Below are 18,742 nucleotides of genomic sequence, written 5' to 3'. Positions count from 1 at the left end.
GGGAGCACCCAGGGGGAGGGCTGGGGAGCACCCTGGGGAGCACCCTGGGGAGCACCCAGGGGGAGGGCTGGGGAGCACCTGGGGAGCACCCAGGAGGGCTGAGGAGCCCCTGGGAGGAGGCAGCAGGGCCTAGGGGTGGTGCCCAGGGGGGAAGTGGAGCCCAGGCCCCAGGCCCCGGGGGGGCAGGGGCCGGCAGGGCCCCCCCCGGGCCGGCAGGGCCCCCCCCGGGCCGGCTCCCTGCGGCCCTCAGGCGTAGTCCAGGGCAGGGCTGCAGCCTCCTCCCTCGGCCAGCGCAGCCTTGCCCTCGGCTGCCCCCTCCGGCGCCTTGGCCCCCAGGTAGTCTCTCACCTCCAGCTCCAACTTCCTGGCCTTGAGGGCTGCTGTGTGCAGCTTCTCCAGGAAATCAGGCATGCCTGGGGGCAGGGGGAGCAGGGGGGAGAGAGGGGAAGGAAGCAGGGGGGAGAGAGGGGAAGGAAGGAGGGGGGAGCAGGGGGAGGAAGGAGGGGGGAGAGAGGGGAAGGAAGGAGGGGGGAGAGAGGGGAAGGAAGCAGGGGGGAGAGAGGGAGGAAGGAGGGGGGAGAGAGAGGGAGGAAGGAGGGGGGAGAGGGGGGAAGGAAGCAGGGGGGAGAGAGGGGAAGGAAGCATGGGGGGAGAGAGGGGAAGGAAGGAGGGGGGAGCAGGGGGAGAGAGGTCAGGCAGGCAGCAGGGATCCAGCAGAGCCTCAGGCAGCCATTGCCAGCTGCCAGGTGTTGTTCTCTTTTCTCCTTTCCCTCCTCACTTTCCTCTCCCCTCTGTCTTTTCCTTCCCTCCCCACTCTCCCTCCTTCCCCCCTGACTCTCCCTTCCCTTCCCTCCCCAGTCTCCCTCCCCCCCTGCCTGCCTCCCCCCTCACTCACCGCTGGAGACCATCCAGCTGAGGCAGTACCTGGGGAACACTGTCTGGGGGTTGTCACTGTAGGTCAGCAGGTAGTCAAAGCCATTCTTGGGGGAGGAGGAGGAGGGGAGGAAGGGGAAGATAGCAAGGAGGAGGAGGAAGAGGAAGAGGAGGAGGAGGAGGGGCAGGGGGAGAGAAGGAGCAGGAGTTGGGGGGGAGAAAGAAAGAAAGGGGAAGATAGAAGGAGAAGAGAAGGGGCAGGATGGAGGAGGAGAGGGGAGAAGGGGCAGGAGGAGGAGGAGAAGGGAAGAAAGGAGTGGGGCAGAGAAGGGGAGAAAGAGGGAGGAGGAGAAAGGAAGGAGGAAGGATGGAGAAGGGAAGACAGGGAGGGATGGAGGAGGAGGAGGAGGAGGGGATGAAGGAGTGGATTAGAGCTCTGCCAGGCCTCAGCCTTCTCCTGCCCCCCTGGGGGGCTGCTCCCAGCCCAGGGCACTGCTGGCAGCTCTCAGGGGCACAGGGGGTGGCTCAGGGCCGTGCAGCCCCCAGGGGAGGGCAGTGCTGGGAGCAGCTCATAGCCCCCAGTGCCCCCCCGGGCTCTGGGCACCCCTGGAGGGACCCCCAGGAAGAGCCTCCCAAAGCCTGAAGTGCTGGGAAGGGCCTGCAGGGGCTGGGGGCCTGTACAAGGGGCTGGGGGCACTGGGGGGGGCCCTCCAGGAGCCCCCTGCTGGGGACCCTCCCCCTGGGGCCCTCCAGGACCCCCCTGCTGGGGACCCTCCCTCCAGGAGCCCTCCAGGAGCCCCCTGCTGGGGACCCTCCCCTGGGGACTCCTGCTCCAGGAGCCCCCTGCTGGGGACCCTCCCCCTGGGGCCATCCAGCAGCACTCTGCTGGGGACCCTCCCTCCAGGACCCTCCCCCTGGGGGCCCCCCAGGAGCACCCTGCTAGAGACCACCCCTCCAGACCATCTCCCTGGGGGCCCTCCAGGAGCCCCCTGCTGGGGACCCTCCCTCCAGGACCATTCCTCTGGGGGCCCTCCAGGACTCCCCTGTTGGGGACCTTCTCCAGCACCACCCTGCTGGAGACCACCCCTCCAGGACCCTCCCCCTGGGGGCCCTCCAGGAGCCCCCTGCTGGGGACCCTCCCCCTGGGGCCCTACAGCAGCACCCTGTTGGGGACCCTCCCTCCAGGACCCCCCCTGCTGGGGACCCTCCCCCTGGGGGCCCTCCAGGAGCCCCCTGCTGGGGACCCTCCCCCTGGGGCCCTACAGCATCACCCTGCTGGGGACCCTCCCTCCAGGACCCCCCTGCTGGGGACCCTCCAGGACCCCCCTGCTGAGGACCCTCCCCCTGGGGGCCCTCCAGGACCACCCTGCAGGGTCCCACCCCTGCTGGGGCCCCTCCAGGACCACCACAGCCTCCCCCCCACCTAATGAAGAGCCTCAAGCTCCTGAACCAGAGCTTCAAACCCCCCTCCTGAGCTGCCCTCAGCCCCTGGGGGAGAGGGACCCCATCCCCCTCCTCTCCACCTCTGCCTGCCTGATGGCCAGAGGAGGAATCCAGCACCTCAAAGGAGCAGGAGGAAGGCTCCTGGCTCCCTCTCCAGCCCCTCCCCCCCCCCAAACCTACCTCATCAAAGGTTTTGTGAGGCCTGATGACCATCTGGGACTCATAGGTCCTGACCCTGACATACTCAGGGTCCTCAGGGACACTTGGGTGCTCCACTGCCCTGCAGGGAGGGAGGAGAGAGGAATCCCAGCTTGGAAGGGACCCAAGGAGCAGTCCAGCCCCAGCAGGAGGTGAGGAGGGGGTTTTGGGGGGGGGGGGGGAAGGGCTAACAAGAGGTCAGCTGAGGCCACAGCTTGGGAGTGCTGGGGGGTCAGGCTTGGGCTCCTTGCTGCAAGGAGGACCTTGAGGGCTGGGGGAAGAGCAAGGGAGAGACCTCCTGGCTCTCTCCAGCTCCCTGCAAGGAGGCTGGAGCCAGGTGGAACCTGGCTCCAGCCTCCTTGCAGGGAGCTGGAGAGAGCCAGGAGGTCTCTCCCCTGCCTAGTGTGAGGTGATGGAAGAGGAGGAAATGGCCTCAGGTTGCCCCCAGGGCAGGTTCAGCTTGGCCATGAGGAGCAATTTCTGCCCCTCTGAGGCCTGGGCCAGGGGCAGTGCTGCAGCCTCCACCCCCAGAGGGGCTTCAAAGCCCTGGAGCTGCAGTGCTGGGGGGTTGGTGGTGCCCTGAGGGGGCAATGCTGGGAGGGGGAAGGGTTGGGTTTGGTGACCTTGAGAGCCACAGCAGCCTCCTGCTGACACTCTGGAGCTGAGGGGGGGGGGGGGAGGAGGGTTGGCTGCAGGCCACTGCTGCAGGTTGGCCACCCAGAGGACCACCAAAGCTTCCAGCCCCTCCCTTGAGGGCTCTTTGCTTGGGTGGCAGGGCCCTGAGGGGCTTCAGGGCCAGCTTCTGAGATGCTCCTGAGGGAGCCAGAGGCAGGCAGGAAGCCTCCAGCCCTACCTTGAGACCAGCACCATCAGGTTGTTCTCCTTGTCCACGCTGTACCTCCGGACGTAGACGTAGTCCCTGGAGTACATGGGGTACTGGGGGGCAGGAGGCAGAGGCTCAGCACCCCCCAGAGCCACAGGAGCATCACACAGGAGCTCAGGGGGTTAAAAGGGACCTCCCAAAGAGCTCCCAGCCCCCTGCCAGAGCAGGAGCAGAGAACCCAGCCCAGGGCACACAGGAACACATCCAGACAGGGCTGCAAAGGCTCCACACAAGGAGACTCCACAACCTCTCTGGGCAGCCTGCTCCAGGCCTCTGGCAGCCTCCCAGGGCAGAAGTTCCTCCTCCTGCTGAGCTGCAACCTCCTGTGCTGCACTTTCCATCCCTTGCCCCTTGGCCTGTCCCAGGGTGCAGCTGAGCAGAGCCTGTCCCCTCCCTCCTGCCCCCCAGCCCTCAGCTCTTGAGAGCCATTGAGCAGCTCCCTCTCAGCCTTCTCCTCTCCACACTCAGCACCCCCAGGGCTCTCAGCCTCTCCTCCCCAGGCAGTGCTGCAGTCCCTTCAGCAGCCTTGCAGCCCTCCCTTGGCCTCTCTCCAGCAGCTCCCTGTCCCTCCTCAGCTGGGGAGCCCAGAGCTGGATGCAATGTTCCAGGTGTGGCAGGCAGGGGGCAGGAGCTACCCACAGGGAAGTGTGTGACCCAGTGGATGACTTCGGAGGCAGGCAGGGGGCAGGGCAGGCAGGCAGGGGGCAGGGGCAGGCAGGGGCAGGGCAGGCAGGGGCAGGGCAGGCAGGGGCAGGGCAGGCAGGGGCAGGGCAGGCAGGGGCAGGGCAGGCAGGGGTTACCCACAGGGAAGTGTGTGACCCAGTGGATGACTTCGGAGCCCGTGGCCAGGTCGCGCTCGATGACGTCCAGCTTGATGACCAGCGAGTCCCACTTCTTCCTGTACTCGGTGTCCAGCTGGCAAGAGGGCAGAGGCTGAGGCCCAGCAGAGGCCAGGGGGGCCTGGCCACAGCCCCCCCTGCCCCCTCCCCTGGCAGGGCCAGCTGCAGGAGCCCCTGGCAGGGGCAGGAGCCGCAGGGAGGGTGGGCGAGGAGCGGAGCCCTGCCCGAGGGGAGCCAGGGCCTGCAGGGCTGCCCAGGGGGCACAGGCTGCCCAGGGGGCACAGGCTGTGGCTGCCCAGGGGGCACAGGCTGCCCAGGGGGCACAGGCTGTGGCTGCCCAGGGGGCACAGGCTGCCCAAGGAGGCTGTGGCTGCCCTCTCCCTGGGGGGGGGGGAGGTGCCAAGGCCTGGCTGGGTGAGTGCCAGCAGCCCTCTGCCCTCAGGAGCCTGGGCCTCAAGGGAGGCCATGGTTGCCCTCCCTGGAGGTGCTCAGAGCCAGGCTGGGGGAGGCCTGGAGCAGCCTGGGCTGGGGGAGGCCTGGAGCAGCCTGGGCTGGGGGAGGCCTGGAGCAGCCTGGGCTGGGGGAGGCCTGGAGCAGCCTGGGCTGGGGGAGGCCTGGAGCAGCCTGGGCTGGGGGCAGCTGTCCCTGCCCATGGCAGGGGGGGTTGGAACCTCTCTAAGGTCCCTTCCAAGCCCAGGCACCCAAAGCTCCACAGCAACCACAGCACAGATGGGCAGCAAGCCCCAGCCCAGGCTGGGGGATGCCTCGGCCCCAGCTCCCTGGGGGCAGCCCTGCAGCACATCCAGGGGGGGAAGAGGAAGCAGGCAGCACCTGAGCTGCAGCCCAGCCTGCCCCCAGGGGGGGAGGGTCGGTGCTGGGCAGCTGCAGAGGCCCCAGGGCTGCTCACCTGCACGTTGAAGAACTGCCGAGGAGTCACATCGGTGTAGGAGCCAAACACTGGGGGGGGAGAGAGAGATCAGCCCTGGGGAGGCAGCCCTGGAGCCCACCCAGAGGGCAACAACCCCCCCTGCCCCACCAGGGCACCCCCAGCAGCCTGCCCAGCAGCACAGGGGGGGTTGGAAGCTCTCCACACCAGGAGACTCCACAACCTCTCTGGGCAGCCTGCTCCAGGCCTCCAGCACCCTCACAACAAACAACTTTCTCCTCAGGGGCAAACAGAACCTCCTGGCTGCCACTTTGTGCCCCTTGGCCTGGCCCTGGGCACCACTCAGCAGAGCCTGGCCCCAGCCTCTTGCCCCCCACAGCTCCTTCAGCTCTTGCTGAGCATTGCTCAGCTGCCCTCTGGGGCTGCTCTTCTGCAGGCTCTCAGCCCCAGGGCTCTCAGCCTTTGCTGCTGCCAGAGCTGCTCCAGGCCCCTCAGCAGCTTCCCAGCCTGCCCTGGACTCTCTCCAGCACTTCCCTGTCCCCCTGGAGCTGGGGAGCCCAGAGCTGGAGCCAGCTCCTGACCTGCAGCAGGGCTGGGAGGCAATTCCTGGCTGAGGGAGCTGAAGGCCAATTCCCATTTCCCCATCAGCACAAGGCAGGACCCAGCCCCAGCCTGAGGGCTCAGCACCCTGAGGGCTCAGCACCCTGAGGGCTCAGCACCCTGAGGGCACCCCAGGCCCAGGGGGGAGCTGCTCACCTCGGTACTGGTACAGGTGGGAGCCCTCAATGGGCCTCCTCCACAGCTTGAAGTGCTTCTTGTCCATGATCATCTCCCAGGGCTGCTCCCCAGAGCCCACAGTGGGCTCCAGCCTCTGGCACTCACTGCCCTGCAGGAGGCTGGAAATGTTCTCCATGTGCTTCATCTCCTGGGCAGACCTGGAGGGGGGCAACAGACCACCCCCAAAGGCAGCCCTGAGCATCCAAAGCCTCCCTGGAGCATCTCTGCTGCAGACAGAGCCCTGCCCCCAGCCCCTAGCCCCAGAGCCCCCAGCCCCAGAGCTCTGCCCCCAGCCCCAGGGCCCTGCCCCCAGCCCCAGGGCCCTGCCCCCAGCCCCAGGGCCCTGCCCCCAGCCCCAGAGCTCTGCCCCCAGCCCCCAGCCCCAGAGCCCCCAGCCCCAGGGCCCTGCCCCCAGCCCCAGAGCTCTGCCCCCAGCCCCAGGGCCCTGCCCCCAGCCCCAGAGCTCTGCCCCCAGCCCCAGGGCCCTGCCCCCAGCCCCAGGGCCCTGCCCCCAGCCCCAGAGCTCTGCCCCCAGCCCCTAGCCCCAGAGCCCCTAGCCCCAGAGCCCCCAGCCCCAGAGCCCCCAGCCCCAGGGCCCTGCCCCCAGCCCCCAGCCCCCAGCCCCAGAGCCCCCAGCCCCAGGGCCCTGCCCCCAGCCCCAGGGCTCTGCCCCCAGCCCCAGGGCCCTGCCCCCAGCCCCAGGGCTCTGCCCCCAGCCCCAGGGCCCTGCCCCCAGCCCCAGGGCCCAGCCCCCAGCCCCAGGGCCCTGCCCCCAGCCCCAGGGCCCTGCCCAGGCTGAGGCTAGCTTCAGCTGGAGGAGTTCTGGGGCAGGAGCAGGCTGAGCCCTCCCCTCCTGCCCTGGGAGGCTGCAGAAGTGGCCTTGCTGCTGCCAGGCTGGGAGGAGGAGTGCTGACCCCCCCCAGGCCCTGCTGCCCTGCACTGAGCCCTGGGCAGGCTGAGAGCTCCTGGAGGCCAAGCAGGGCAGGGGCCTGGCCCTGGGCAGCAACAGCCCCAGCCCAGGAAGGAGCAGCTCCAGGAGAAGGAGCTGGGAGGGCTGGGGGACAAGGAGCTGCCCAGGGGCCAGCAGTGTGCCCTGGGGGCCAAGAAGGCCTCTCAGGGAGCTGGAGAGGGCCAGGAGGGTCTCCCTGCAAGCTCCCTCTCCCCCTCCAAGCTCCTCAGCTGCTGCCTGAGGGACACCACCAGCTGCTCTGTGCCCTGGCTGCCACCCAGCTCCCAGCCTGGCTGCACCCCCGGGGGGGGCTGGCACCTCTGGAGCTGGCACTGGGCTGGCAGCAGAGGGCCAAGAGAGAGGAGGGAAAGGGACTGGGGGAGGGGGGAAGGGAAGGGCAGAAAGCTGACACCCAGGGGCCCAAAGCTCTTTGAAAGGGCAGGAGGGAGGCAGAGCTGCCCCAGAGCAGAGGGGGTGGGGGGTGGGGGGGGGGAAGGGAGGGGGTTTGGGGAGGGAAGGAGGGGAGAGGGAAGGGGAAGGGTCCAGGGCAGGTTCCAAGCCTGATTGCTTCATTTCCAGCCTCCTTTCCCCCTCACCCTGGGCCCAGCAGAGCCTCCTGCTGCCACCTGGGCTCCAGGAGAGAGAACTCCCTGGGGGGGTCTGGGGGGGCTCTCCTTGGGGGGGCTGGGGGCTCCTCTGAGGGCTTTTGGGGCTTCTCTGAGAGGCTTTGGGGGGCTCTCCTGGGGGGGTCTGGGGGCTCTCCTCTGTAGGCTTTTGGGGCTCTCCTGAGGGGGGCTGGGGGGGCTCACCTGAGGGGGCTTTTGGGCTCCTCTGAGGGGGTCTGGGGGGGCTCTCCTGAGGGGGGATCTGGGGGGCTCCTCTGTAGGCTTTTGGGGCTCTTCTGAGGGGGGCTGGGGGGGCTCACCTGAGGGGGCTTTTGGGCTCCTCTGAGAGGGGGTCTGGGGGGGGCTCTCCTGAGGGCTTTTGGGCTCCTCTGAGAGGGGGTCTGGGGGGGCCTCTCCTGAGGGGGATCCTCTGAGGGGATTTAGGAAGGCTCCTCTGAGGGGCTTTTGGGGCAGCTCCCCTGAGGGGGGGTTGGGAGAGCTCCCCTGAGGGGGGAGCTGGGGGAGAGGAGGGAAAAGAGTGACAGGAAGCCATGAAAAGGCTGCAAAAGGGAAGGGACACTGCAAGAGTCTTCCCCAAGGGGAGCTCTGCCTGGGCTGCTGCAGCTGAGCTGGGAGGGAGCCCTGGGCAGGGGGGGGCAGCTCTGACCTGCAGCTGAGGAGGCTGCAAAGCAGAGATCAAAACCCCAAAGGTTTAATCCTCAGCCCTGCAGCAGCCTGGGCTTGGTCCTGGGCACCAAAGGAGCCCTTCAGGGATTCAGCTTCTCCTGAGGGGGGGGGGGGGGGGGGGAAGGAGGAATTTTTTCCAGCACAGAAAGGGTTTGGGATCAGCCTCAAAGCCCTGGGGAGGTGGCAGAGCTGTGGGGTTGCTGTTAATGAGCTCCAAGATTTAATTAAGCCCTGGGTTAAGCTACTTAAATGAAGCCCTGGGGGTGTTTAAGGCTTAGGGGGGGAGCCTGGATGAGGCACTGGAAGGTTTGGGGGTGTCCCAGCAACACCCCAAGCTGCTCAGCAGCTTTTCATTAGCCCTCTCTGACTCACCCCCAAGCTGCTTAATTACAGCCAGGAGAGACCTCACCAAGTGCTGCCCTCAAACTGGGGAGGGGGTGGGGTGGAGGGCTCTGGGTGTCCCCCCCACACCTCTCCCCCAGCCCCCAGTGCTGGCTCCTGCATGGTGGGGACCCCCTTTTTACACAGGGGGTGCAGGGCTGTGTGTGAGGGGGAAGGGAGGGACCCCAAAAGCACCACAGGAGGGGAAGGAAGCTGCTGGGATAGGGAACACTGAGCAGAGACCTGGGGGGGGGCACCCAGTGGGCACCCCAAGGAGTTTGCAGGAGGAGGAAGCAGGCAGGGCCAGGCCTTGGGGTAGGGGGGGTGCACTCCCAGAGCCCCCCCAAGGGTGGGGAGGCAGCAAGCAGAGAACTGGGGAGGGGTCTCAGGGGATTTGCTGGGGGTGCAGCAGGCAGGGCCAGGATTTAGGGACCCCCCCCCAAGCAGCACCTCAAAAGATAAAAGGCTGGGGACCCCCTCCCAGGCCAGGGCAGCATGTGGGGGGGAGGGGCACTCGGGAGGGGAGGAGTTGAGGGTTGCTGTCCCAGGGCAACATAGGGGGCAGGAGCTGCAGAGGGCCGGGGGGGGCTCCCTGGGAACAGGGGGACCAGGAGTTCTGGGGGGCTTTAGGCCACCGAGGATTTAGGGAGGGGTCCTGAGGACCAAGGGGAAGATCTGAGAGGCTTGGGGGGGATCTGGAGACACCCCCCCCAGGAGCTGGATGCCCCGGGCCGCCGAGGGGCCGGGAGGATCGCAGCCTGCCGAGAACTGCGGGGGGAGCTCTGGGCTCGAAGGCACCTTCGGGCTGGGGCTGGTCTGAGGAGCCCAAAAGCGCTGGGGAAGGCGAAACGCCGAGGATCTGGGGGTGAAGCCCAGGCCCTAAGGAACAGGTCGGGGGCGGAGGGGATCTGGAGGCCTCCCGAGCGCCGGGCACCGAGCGCTTGAGGATTTGCTGTGCCACGGAGGATTTGGGGAGGGGGATGGCGGGGGTGGTTCTCGGGCCGCCCAAGGCGGGGGTGGGGGTTGTGCCGGGGTCCCCGCGGCGCACACCCACCGCTGCAGCTCCTCCTCCTCGATGCGCTGCCCGTCCCAGACGAAGACGCCGGCCAGAGTCGCCATGAGGCGGCCGGTGGCGGCGAAGGCGGGGCGGCCTCGGTGCAACCCCCGCCACCACCACCACCACCACCCTCCTCCTCCTCCGCCGCCGCTTCGCCGAGCCCTCTCCGCCGCCCCGTCCCCACCGCCAAGGCGGTGCCAGGCCCGGCGGGCCCTCCGCGCCCTCTGCCCGGTTAGGCAGCCGCACTGCCGCGCCAGAAGGCCCAGCAGGCCCCGCCGCTCCCCGGGGGCAGCGGGAGCCCCGCCGGCAGCGGGCGGGCAGGAGCCGAGGCGGGCGCAGCGGGCGAGGAGGCCGGGGAGCGGCCGCCGGGGCAGCAACATGCCGCCGCCTCCGCGGGCCGCCCGCGTCGCGCTGCTGGCGTCATCGCGCTGCGCCGCTCCCCCCATTGGCTGCCGCCTCACCTCCCCGCTCGGCGATTGGGCGGCGAACGGCAGAGAGGGAGGAAAGCCCCGCCCCGGCACGCTCGCGGAGGGGAGAGAGGGGAGGGCAAGGGCGCGCGGGGCGCGGGAGGGCGCGCGGGGCGGGGCTTGGCCGGCAGAGGTGGGGTGGGCGGGGCCAGAGGCGGGGCGCGACCAGGACACGCCCCCCGGGGCGGGGCGAAGGGCGCCGGGCAGCGGGCGCCGGGCAGGGGGCTACTGGGGGGCACTGGGGGCAGGGCAGGAAGCTATTGGGGGGTGGAGGTGCAGATGGGGCTGGTTAGTGGGGTGTAGGAGTGGGGCAGCATTGGTTATTGGGGTGCAGGTGGGGATGGTTAGAGGGGTGCAGAGCAGTGGGGGGCGGGAGGCAGGGCCGGGTTTGGGGGTACAGGACAGTGGATGCAGGAGGCAGGGCCGGGTTTGGGGGTGCAGGACAGTGGGGGCAGGAGGCAGGGCCGGGTTTGGGGGTGCAGCACCATGAACATTCCCCTCCCCCCCCCCCCGATTCCCCACAACACATCACAGCCTCCCAGGCCCAGCTCTTTGCACCCCTTTTATTTCCTCTGGCATAGTTGGGGGGGGGGACCCCAACCCCCCTGACCCCTCCCAGCCCCCCAGGCTCCTCCTGGGACTCCACTGAGCCGCACCAGTGGGGCTGGGGGCGGGGGGCAACGACCTCCTTTGTCTTTTATTTGGGGGGGGGCTCTTCTCCAGGATGCAGTCCGGGGGTGCCCAAACTATTTACACTCCTGCCCCCCCCCTCCCCCCCCTTTGCATATTGAGTTCCCAACCCTCTTCCAGCTGGCTCTGCCGGGAGCTTATTCCTTTGGCCGAGGAAGGCAGGAGGGGGGAGGAAGAGGAGGCCAACAGCTCCGCACCGCCCCCCCCCCGCCCCGAATCCCCTCCCCCCCTCCCCCCAGCGCCGCTCCGCATCTTTCAGGCTGACCCCGCAGGGGGGGCTGGAGAGGTCGATCTCCCTCCCCAGAGCTTCCCGAGGTCGATTTCCCTCCCCGGAGCTTCCCGAGGTCGATCTCCCTCCCCGGAGCTGCCCCAGGGCTCCTTCCCCATCCCAGCTTCCCATTCCCACGGCTCCCGGAGCTCTTTGCATAGCCGGTGCAGGGCTGGGGGAGAAAATGGGATTGGAAGGAGGGAAGTGGGAAGAGGGAAGTGGGATTGGAAGGGGGGGAGGAGGGAAGTGGGATTGGAAGGGGGGGAGGAGGGAAGTGGGATTGGAAGGGGGGGAGGAGGGAAGTGGGATTGGAAGGGGGGGAGGAGGGAAGTGGGATTGGGGGATTGGGGGGCGGGGGGGTAGAGCCCAGCAGGAAGAATCAGTTGGGGCTGAAGCTGTTGGGAATGGTTTGGGAATGGTTTGGGAATCCCCAAGGAGGGAAATTCCTGCCCTGGAAAGGGAGGGATCGACCCCAGCCTTGTCCTCATCCCACTGAGGGGAAGTTCCTGCTGGATTTGCTCTCTTGGAAGGGAGGGGGATTGGGGGGGGGGGGAATTTCCTGCTGGATTTGTGTTAAACAACCTTGAACCCCCCCCAATAAATCCCAGGAGCTGTCCCCAGCAGCTGCCTCCTGGGCTGGGCTGAGCTCTCCAGGCAGGAAAGTTTGCTCCAGTGGCTCTCAGGGCTCTTGGGGGCAAGGGAATAAAACCAGGAGCAGAAGGGAAAAATCAGGGAGATATAAACGGGGGGGGAAAGGGGGCAGGGAAAAAAAACAGCAGGAGAGGGAGATGGGAATTGGGGGGGCTGGGGGGGTGGGGGGCAGGAACTTGCATAATAGCCAGAGGCAGAGCTGGGCTCAAGCAGGAGCTGGCACTGAGCCCAGGTCTGGCTTTATCTTGGCTTAACCCCACCCCAAGAGTTGCTAACCCCCTCCCCTCCCCCCCCCCCCAAGATTTGGTCAACCCCTCCCCAAGATTTTCTCCCCCCACCCCCCCCCCCAAGATTTGCTGAAACCCAAAGGGTTCCTCAACCCCCCCTGGAGATTGGCTAAAATCCTTCAGATGTGCTAAAGTCCTCCCCAGAACCTGCTGACCCCCCCCCCCAAATCTGCTAATACCCCCCCAAGATCTGCTGACCCCCCCCAAATCTCCTGACCCCCCCAAAATCTGCTAAACTCCCCCAAGATCTGCTGACCCCCCAAGAATCTGAACCCCCAAGATCTGCTGACCCCCCCAAATCTGACCCCTCCCAAATGTGCTGACCCCCCCGAGATCTGATGACCCCCCCCAGATCTGCTGACCCCCCCAAACAATTTGAACCCCCAAGTTCTGCTGACCCCCCCAAACCTGCTGACCCCTCCCAAGATCTGCTGACCCCCCCAAGAATCTGCTGACCCCCCCAAACCTGCTGACCCCCCCGATATCTGCTGACCCCCAAGAATTTGAACCCCCAAGTTCTGCTGACCCCCCCAAACCTGCTGACTCCTCCAAACCTGCTGACCCCTCCCAAGATCTGCTGACCCCCCCAAACCTGCTGACCCCCCCCAAACCTGCTGACCCCCCCCAAGAATTTGAACCCCCAAGTTCTGCTGACCCCCCCCAAACATGCTGACCCCTCCCAAAATCTGCTGACCCCCCCCAAACCTGCTGACCCCCCCCAAACCTGCTGACCCCCCCCAAGAATCTGCTGACCCCCCTAAACCTGCTGACCCCCCCCAAGCCAGTTTGAGCCTCAGCCTTTCCTGCCCCTCGCTGCTCTGTGCCTGCAGCAGCAGGGGAGCCCCGACCAGGGCTGGGAAGAGCTTCCAGGGGTCCCACCTGCTTCCAAAATTGGGGGGGGGGGAGATCTACAGCAGTTCCAAGACCCCAAATTGTCCCTGTGTGTGTGTCCCCCCCCCCTCCCTCCCCCCCCCAAACTTCCAGAGCCTGAACTAAAGTGCAGAGCCCTCCCCGGGGGGCGGCGCTGGGCTGGGGGTCGCTTTGCTTCCCTCCTCTCTCCCACCTCTGTGCTGTCCTGGGCCAGCTGCTTTCCCTAGGGGTTTCTCCAGCTGGTTGGAGGAAGAGAGGGGAGGTGGGATGCTCCCCCCCACCCTGCCAGGCTGAGAATCCCACACTGGGGAGGGGGGGGAAGGGAGAGGTGGGGAGGGGGGCAGGGGAGGGCGATGCCTGCCCTGGTCGGGGCAGGGGCTCCCAGCTCACCGCCTCGGCAGCCAAGGAAGCAAAGGCTAAGCTGGACCAAACCACCCCCCCCCCAAACCCCCCCCCCCCCCCCCAAACAACATAAAAATGGATGCTCTGACCCTAAATAAAACCCACCCAAAGTTCCTCTCCCTCTGCTGGGGGGGGAGGGAGGTCAGAAGAGCCTGGAGGAGACGTCGAGGAGGAGGAGGAGGCGGCGGCGGCGAGGCCGGCGGCCTCAGGGGGTGTAGGCTGGGGGAGGTTGGAACTGGTTGATGACTTCATACTCAGCTGGGTAAGGTTCATTCTCCTCCATCTCAGAGAAGAGCTCCAGGGCCTGCTCCTCCTCCTCGGTGGGGTAGTGGCGCAGGAGGTTGGCAGCGGTGGCCAGGATGGAGGCTCCGCCGGCCCCGGCCACCAGGTAGAAGCTGACGGCGAAGGTGACGTAGACCTGGGAGCCATGGTACTTCTTGTGCTGCTGCTGCTGGGCCAGGATCAGCTCTGAGGCCCAGTAGCAGAACCCAATCACAGTGGCACACTGCAGGACTGAAGGGCAGAGAAGGGGAGACACTCAGTGACACCCCCCCGAGACAAGGCTGGAAGCCAACAGCAGCCTGCAGGCCTCTGGAGCACACAGAGTGGTCCAGGCTGGAAGGCAGCTCCAGAGCTCAGCCAGGCCAACAACAGCCTGCAGGCCTCTGCAGCACACAGAGTGGTCCAGGCTGGAAGGCAGCTCCAGAGCTCAGCCAGGCCAACAACAGCCTGCAGGCCTCTGCAGCACACAGAGTGGTCCAGGCTGGAAGGCAGCTCCAGAGCTCAGCCAGGCCAACAGCAGCCTGCAGGCCCCTGCAGCACACAGAGTGGTCCAGGCTGGAAGGCAGCTCCAGAGCTCAGCCAGGCCAACAACAGCCTGCAGGCCCCTGCAGCACACAGAGTGGTCCAGGCTGGAAGGCAGCTCCAGAGCTCAGCCAGGCCAACAGCAGCCTGCAGGCCTCTGCAGCACACAGAGTGGTCCAGGCTGGAAGGGAACTCCAGAGCTCAGCCAGGCCAACAACAGCCTGCAGGCCTCTGCAGCACACAGAGTGGTCCAGGCTGGAAGGCAGCTCCAGAGCTCAGCCAGGCCAACAGCAGCCTGCAGGCCTCTGCAGCACACAGAGTGGTCCAGGCTGGAAGGCAGCTCCAGAGCTCAGCCAGGCCAACAACAGCCTGCAGGCCTCTGGAGCACACAGAGTGGTCCAGGCTGGAAGGGAACTCCAGAGCTCAGCCAGGCCAACAGGTTGGATGAGGCCTTGAGTATCCTGGAGGTGTCCCTGCCTGTGGCAGGGGGTTGGAACTGGGTGATCTTGAAGATCCTGGGCAGGGACTGGCTGCAGAGCAGCCCTGGAGAAAAGGACCTGGGGGTGCTGGGGGAGGAGAAGCTCAACAGGAGCCAGCAGGGAGCACTTGCAGCCCAGAGAGCCAAGCAGAGCCTGGGCTGCAGCAAGAGAAGTGTGGCCAGCAGGGCCAGGGAGGGGATTCTCCCCCTCTGCTCCGCTCTGCTGAGACCACAGCTGGAGGCTCTGGGGCCAGTTCTGGAGCCTCTGTGCCAGGAAGGATCTGGAGGTGCTGGAAGGTGTCCAGAGCAGGGCCACGAGGAGGAGCAGAGGGCTGGAGCTGCTCTGCTGTGAGGACAGACTGAGGGAGTTGGGGCTGTGCAGGCTGGAGAGGAGAAGGCTCCCAGGAGACCTCATTGTGGCCTTCCAGCATCTGCAGGGGGCTCCAGGAGAGCTGGGGAGGGACTTTTGAGGGTGTCAGGGAGGGATAGGACTGGGGGGGATGGAGCAGAAGTAGAAGTGGGGAGATTGAGATTGGCTGTGAGGAAGAAGTTGCTGCCCAGGAGGGTGGTGAGAGCCTGGCACAGGTTGCCCAGGGAGGTGGTGGCAGCCTCCTGCCTGGAGGTGTTTGCAGCCAGGCTGGAGGTGGCTGTGAGCAACCTGCTGTGGTGTGAGGTGTCCCTGGCCATGGCAGGGGGTTGGCACTGCCTGAGCCTTGGGGTCCCTTCCAAGCCTGAGAGTTCTGGGGCTCTGTGGGGGGCTCTGTGGGGGGCTGGGCTGGCAGGGGTCTCTGGGGGGGGGCTCGGGGGGGGGGCTGGGCTGGCAGGGGGCTCGGGGGGGGGCTCGGGGGGGGGGGCTGGGCTGGCAGGGGGCTCGGGGGGGGGGGCTGGGCTGGCAGGGGGCTCCGGGGGGGGGCTCGGGGGGGGGCTGGGCTGGCAGGGGGCTCCGGGGGGGGCTCGGGGGGGGGCTGGGGGGGGGGCTGGGCTGGCAGGGGGCTCTGGGGGGGGGGCTGGGCTGACCTGTGAGGATGTGAGCGAAGGCGTAGCGCCGAGTTGATCTTCAGGGCTGGGTGCTTGGGGCCAAAGACATCCAGCAGGAAAGCTGAGAGGCTGCAGATGATGCCCAGGAAGCAGAAGGCAGCAATCACCCGGAGCAGCAGGACTGTCTGAGGGTTCATGCAGTAATCTGGGGGCAAAGGGAAAGGCAAAGGCAGGAGCTGAGCACCAGGAAACTCCCTTCCCCCCCTCCCCCCCTCCCCAGCTGGTTGCTGCTGCTGGTGCTGGGGGAGGTGGCTGAGCACCAGGCTGGGGGGGCTTAGAGCAGGGGGGCAGTGCTGGATCCTGAAGGGCTCCTCCAACCCAGACCATCCAAGGATTCCACAGCTCCCTTTGCTCTGCTCCCATCCAGGGCACAGCAGCACCTGGCCTGGGCACAGACTTTGGTTTGTGAACTGTGAATTGAAAGCCACAGGGACACCCAGATGCCAGCTGGCACAGACCCTCACAGTGCCAACCTGGTGGTGCTGGAAGGGAGCTCTGGAGCTCACCCAGCCCAACACCCCTGCCCCACCCAGGGGCACCCCCAGCAGCTTGCCCAGCAGCACAATGCCCAGGGTGGGTTGGAAGCTCTCCACACCAGGAGACTCCACAACCTCTCTGGGCAGCAGAGTGCAGGCCTCTGGCAGGCCTCTGGGCAGCCTCTCCAGGCCTCCAGCACCCTCACAACAAACAACTTTCTCCTCAGGGACAAACAGAACCTCCTGGCTGCCACTTTGTGCCCCTTGCCCCTTGGCCTGGCCCTGGGCCCCACTCAGCAGAGCCTGGCCCCAGCCTCTTGCCCCCCACAGCTCCTTCAGCTCTTGCTGAGCATTGCTCAGCTGCCCTCTGGGGCTGCTCTTCTGCAGGCTCTCAGCCCCAGGGCTCTCAGCCTTTGCTGCTCCCAGAGCTGCTCCAGGCCCCTCCAAGCCATCAAATCCAACACACAAGGGCTGTGCCCATCCATAAGTGGCTCCACAGCTGGCACTGGAAATGTCCTGAGGTTCAAGGCCACCCTCTCAGCTCCTGTGGGGCTGGGAGCAGGGAGGCTAAAGCCCAAAGAAGGAAGCTGGGGCAGAACTTCTTTTGTGTGTGCCCAGCTGCTGGGGTGGAAGTAGCCCCAGGGTTTGATGCCCATGGGGCAGGAGGTGGGTGGTTGGCTTGGATGACCCTGAAGGGCTTTGCCAAGCAAAACAGTGCTATGGTCCCACGAATTCATAGCCCCATGGAGGTGTTCTGGTTGGAAAAAGCCCTTCAAGGTCACCCAGTCCAACCCTTCTCTAACCCTGCCAAGGCTGGGGCTGAACCATGGCCCTCAGCACCACAGCTCTGAGGCTTTGAAACCCCCCTCCAGGGCTGGGGACTGCTCTGGGCAGCCTGTTCCAGGCACTGACAGCCCTCAAGGGGAAGAAATTGCTCCTCATGCCCAACCCAAACTTCCCCTTGTGCAATCTGAGCCTGGTTTCTCTTGTTATCACCACTTGGAAGGAGAGATCCCACCCTCAGCCTGCTCTCAGGGAGCTGCAGAGAGCCAGCAGGTCTCTCCTCAGCCTCCTTTTCTCCAGGCTCAACAGCCTCAGCTCCCTCAGCTTCTCCTGCTCTCCAGACCCTTCCCTGGGACCCAGACTCTGTGGCTGAAGGATTTACCTCCATCAGTTCCCTGGTGAAGCCCAACCCCCCCTGGTGAGGACACCCAAGCCCTGCTGCCAGCATTCAGCTCAGCAGATCATCTGGGGACAACATTTTTGCTCCTCTCCCAGGGATTAACAGCCCTGGGGCTGCTCAGGCTGCCCCAGCCCCCACAGGTTCAGTGCTGACAGCAGAGCCCTGAGCAGCTTTAAGGCACAAAGGGCTGGAAATCGGCACCTTTGGGTGCTGCCAGAGGACAAAACTTCAGTAACAACAGAGCAGAATGAACCAGGTTGGAAGAAACCTTCGAGATCACCCAGTCCAACCTCTGCCCCAGCACCATCTGATCGACTCAACCATGGCACCAAGGGCCTCAGCCAGGCTCTGCCTAAACACCTCCAGGGATGGGGACTCCACCACCTCCCTGGGCAGCACATCCCAGTGGCCAGTAACGACCTCCAGGGAGCCGGGACTGGGGGGGGTTGGGGCAGCAGAGGCTGGGAGCCACCCCCCGAGCAGCAGGGAAGGGGACGGCCGGCGAGGGAGGGAGGGAAGGGGACCGGCCGGCGAAGGAAGGGGGGAAGGGGACGGCCGGGGAAAGAAGGGGGGAAGGGGACGGCCGGGGAAGGAAGGGGGGAAGGGGACGGCCGGGGAAGGAAGGGGGGAAGGGGACGGCCGGCGAAGGAAGGGGGGAAGGGGACGGCCGGCGAAGGCGACCCGGAGCAAGCCCTCCCGCCCCGGCCCTCACCTCGCAGCAGCTCGGGATCGACGTAGCCCAGGACATCGGCGACGCCCAGCTCCTGGCGGGCGCAGGTGCCGCCGTGGATGCGGAACCAGGCGGGCTCGGCCAGCGCCGTGCAGAGCGCCGTGATGGAGAGCGCCCCGGGCAGCGCCGAGGCCAGGCTGCGCTCCGGCTGCTTGGGCAGGCCGCCGCCCGCCGCCCCGCCGCGGCCCCGCCGCCTGCCGCCGGGCAGCCCCGGCCCGCCCGGGGTGTACATCCCGCCCGGCTGCACCGGCTCCCGGCGCCTCGGCTTCCGGCGCGCCGCTCGCTTCCGCTTCCGGCGGCGCCGGGGGCGCTTCCGCTTCCGGCGGCGGAGCGGGGCCGCGGCTCAGGGCCGCGGGGCCGGCGGCGCCATGAAGGAGGCGCTGGAGCTGCTGTGCCGGCTGCCGGCGCACCCCGACTCGCGCTGCTGGTTCCTGGCCTGGAAACCCCAGCGGCACCCTGCTGGCCTCCTGCGGCGGCGACCGCTGCGTGCGCCTGTGGGGCAGAGACGGTGCGGGGCCGAGACGGTGCGGGGCCGGCGGGGCGGGGCCGGGACCCGAGCGGGACGGGGGCGGGGCGGGAACGGGAAGGGAGCCTGACCGGAATGGCAGGGGGAGGGGCTAGGGGCAGGGGGAGGGGCTAGGGGCAGGGGGCGGAGCTGCCGGGGCGGGGCTAAGTGGCGCTGGGAGGAGGGTGGTGAGAGGCGGGGCTGCGGGGCTGGGAAAGCTCTAAGGGGGCGGGGCTACGGAGGGGGCGGGGCTATGTGACAATGGGAGGGGCCGAGTGAGGGCGGGACTGCAGGCCCAGGAAGGCTCTACGGGGG

At 67.1% G+C, this 18,742-nt stretch overlaps 2 protein-coding genes across 2 annotated transcripts; both read right to left on the bottom strand.

The window, feature by feature from the left end:
• Positions 1–246: 246 nt before the first annotated feature.
• On the bottom strand, positions 247–9,981 carry STARD7 (StAR related lipid transfer domain containing 7). Its single transcript, XM_054179363.1, has 8 exons — positions 9,576–9,981; positions 5,879–6,057; positions 5,144–5,193; positions 4,202–4,312; positions 3,368–3,450; positions 2,497–2,596; positions 896–980; positions 247–413 (listed from the first exon to the last, which is right to left on the bottom strand). Exons 1-8 carry the CDS (start codon positions 9,956–9,958, stop codon positions 247–249), a joined length of 1,158 nt encoding a protein of 385 aa, XP_054035338.1. The 5' UTR covers positions 9,959–9,981.
• A 3,296-nt stretch (positions 9,982–13,277) lies between these two features.
• LOC128899688 (transmembrane protein 127-like) lies at positions 13,278–18,158 on the bottom strand. Its single transcript, XM_054179362.1, is given in 4 exon segments — positions 13,278–13,726; positions 15,513–15,546; positions 15,548–15,678; positions 17,905–18,158. Coding segments are annotated over 4 exon segments (723 nt in total). The 5' UTR covers positions 18,155–18,158; the 3' UTR covers positions 13,278–13,418.
• Positions 18,159–18,742: the final 584 nt, after the last annotated feature.

The sequence above is a fragment of the Dryobates pubescens genome, unplaced genomic scaffold (genome assembly GCF_014839835.1).
Source record: "Dryobates pubescens isolate bDryPub1 unplaced genomic scaffold, bDryPub1.pri scaffold_143_arrow_ctg1, whole genome shotgun sequence".
NCBI classification, from domain to species: Eukaryota; Metazoa; Chordata; class Aves; order Piciformes; family Picidae; genus Dryobates; species Dryobates pubescens.
The sequence above is the reverse complement of the archived record's forward strand: the minus strand, read 5'-3'. Positions and strand labels throughout refer to the sequence as shown.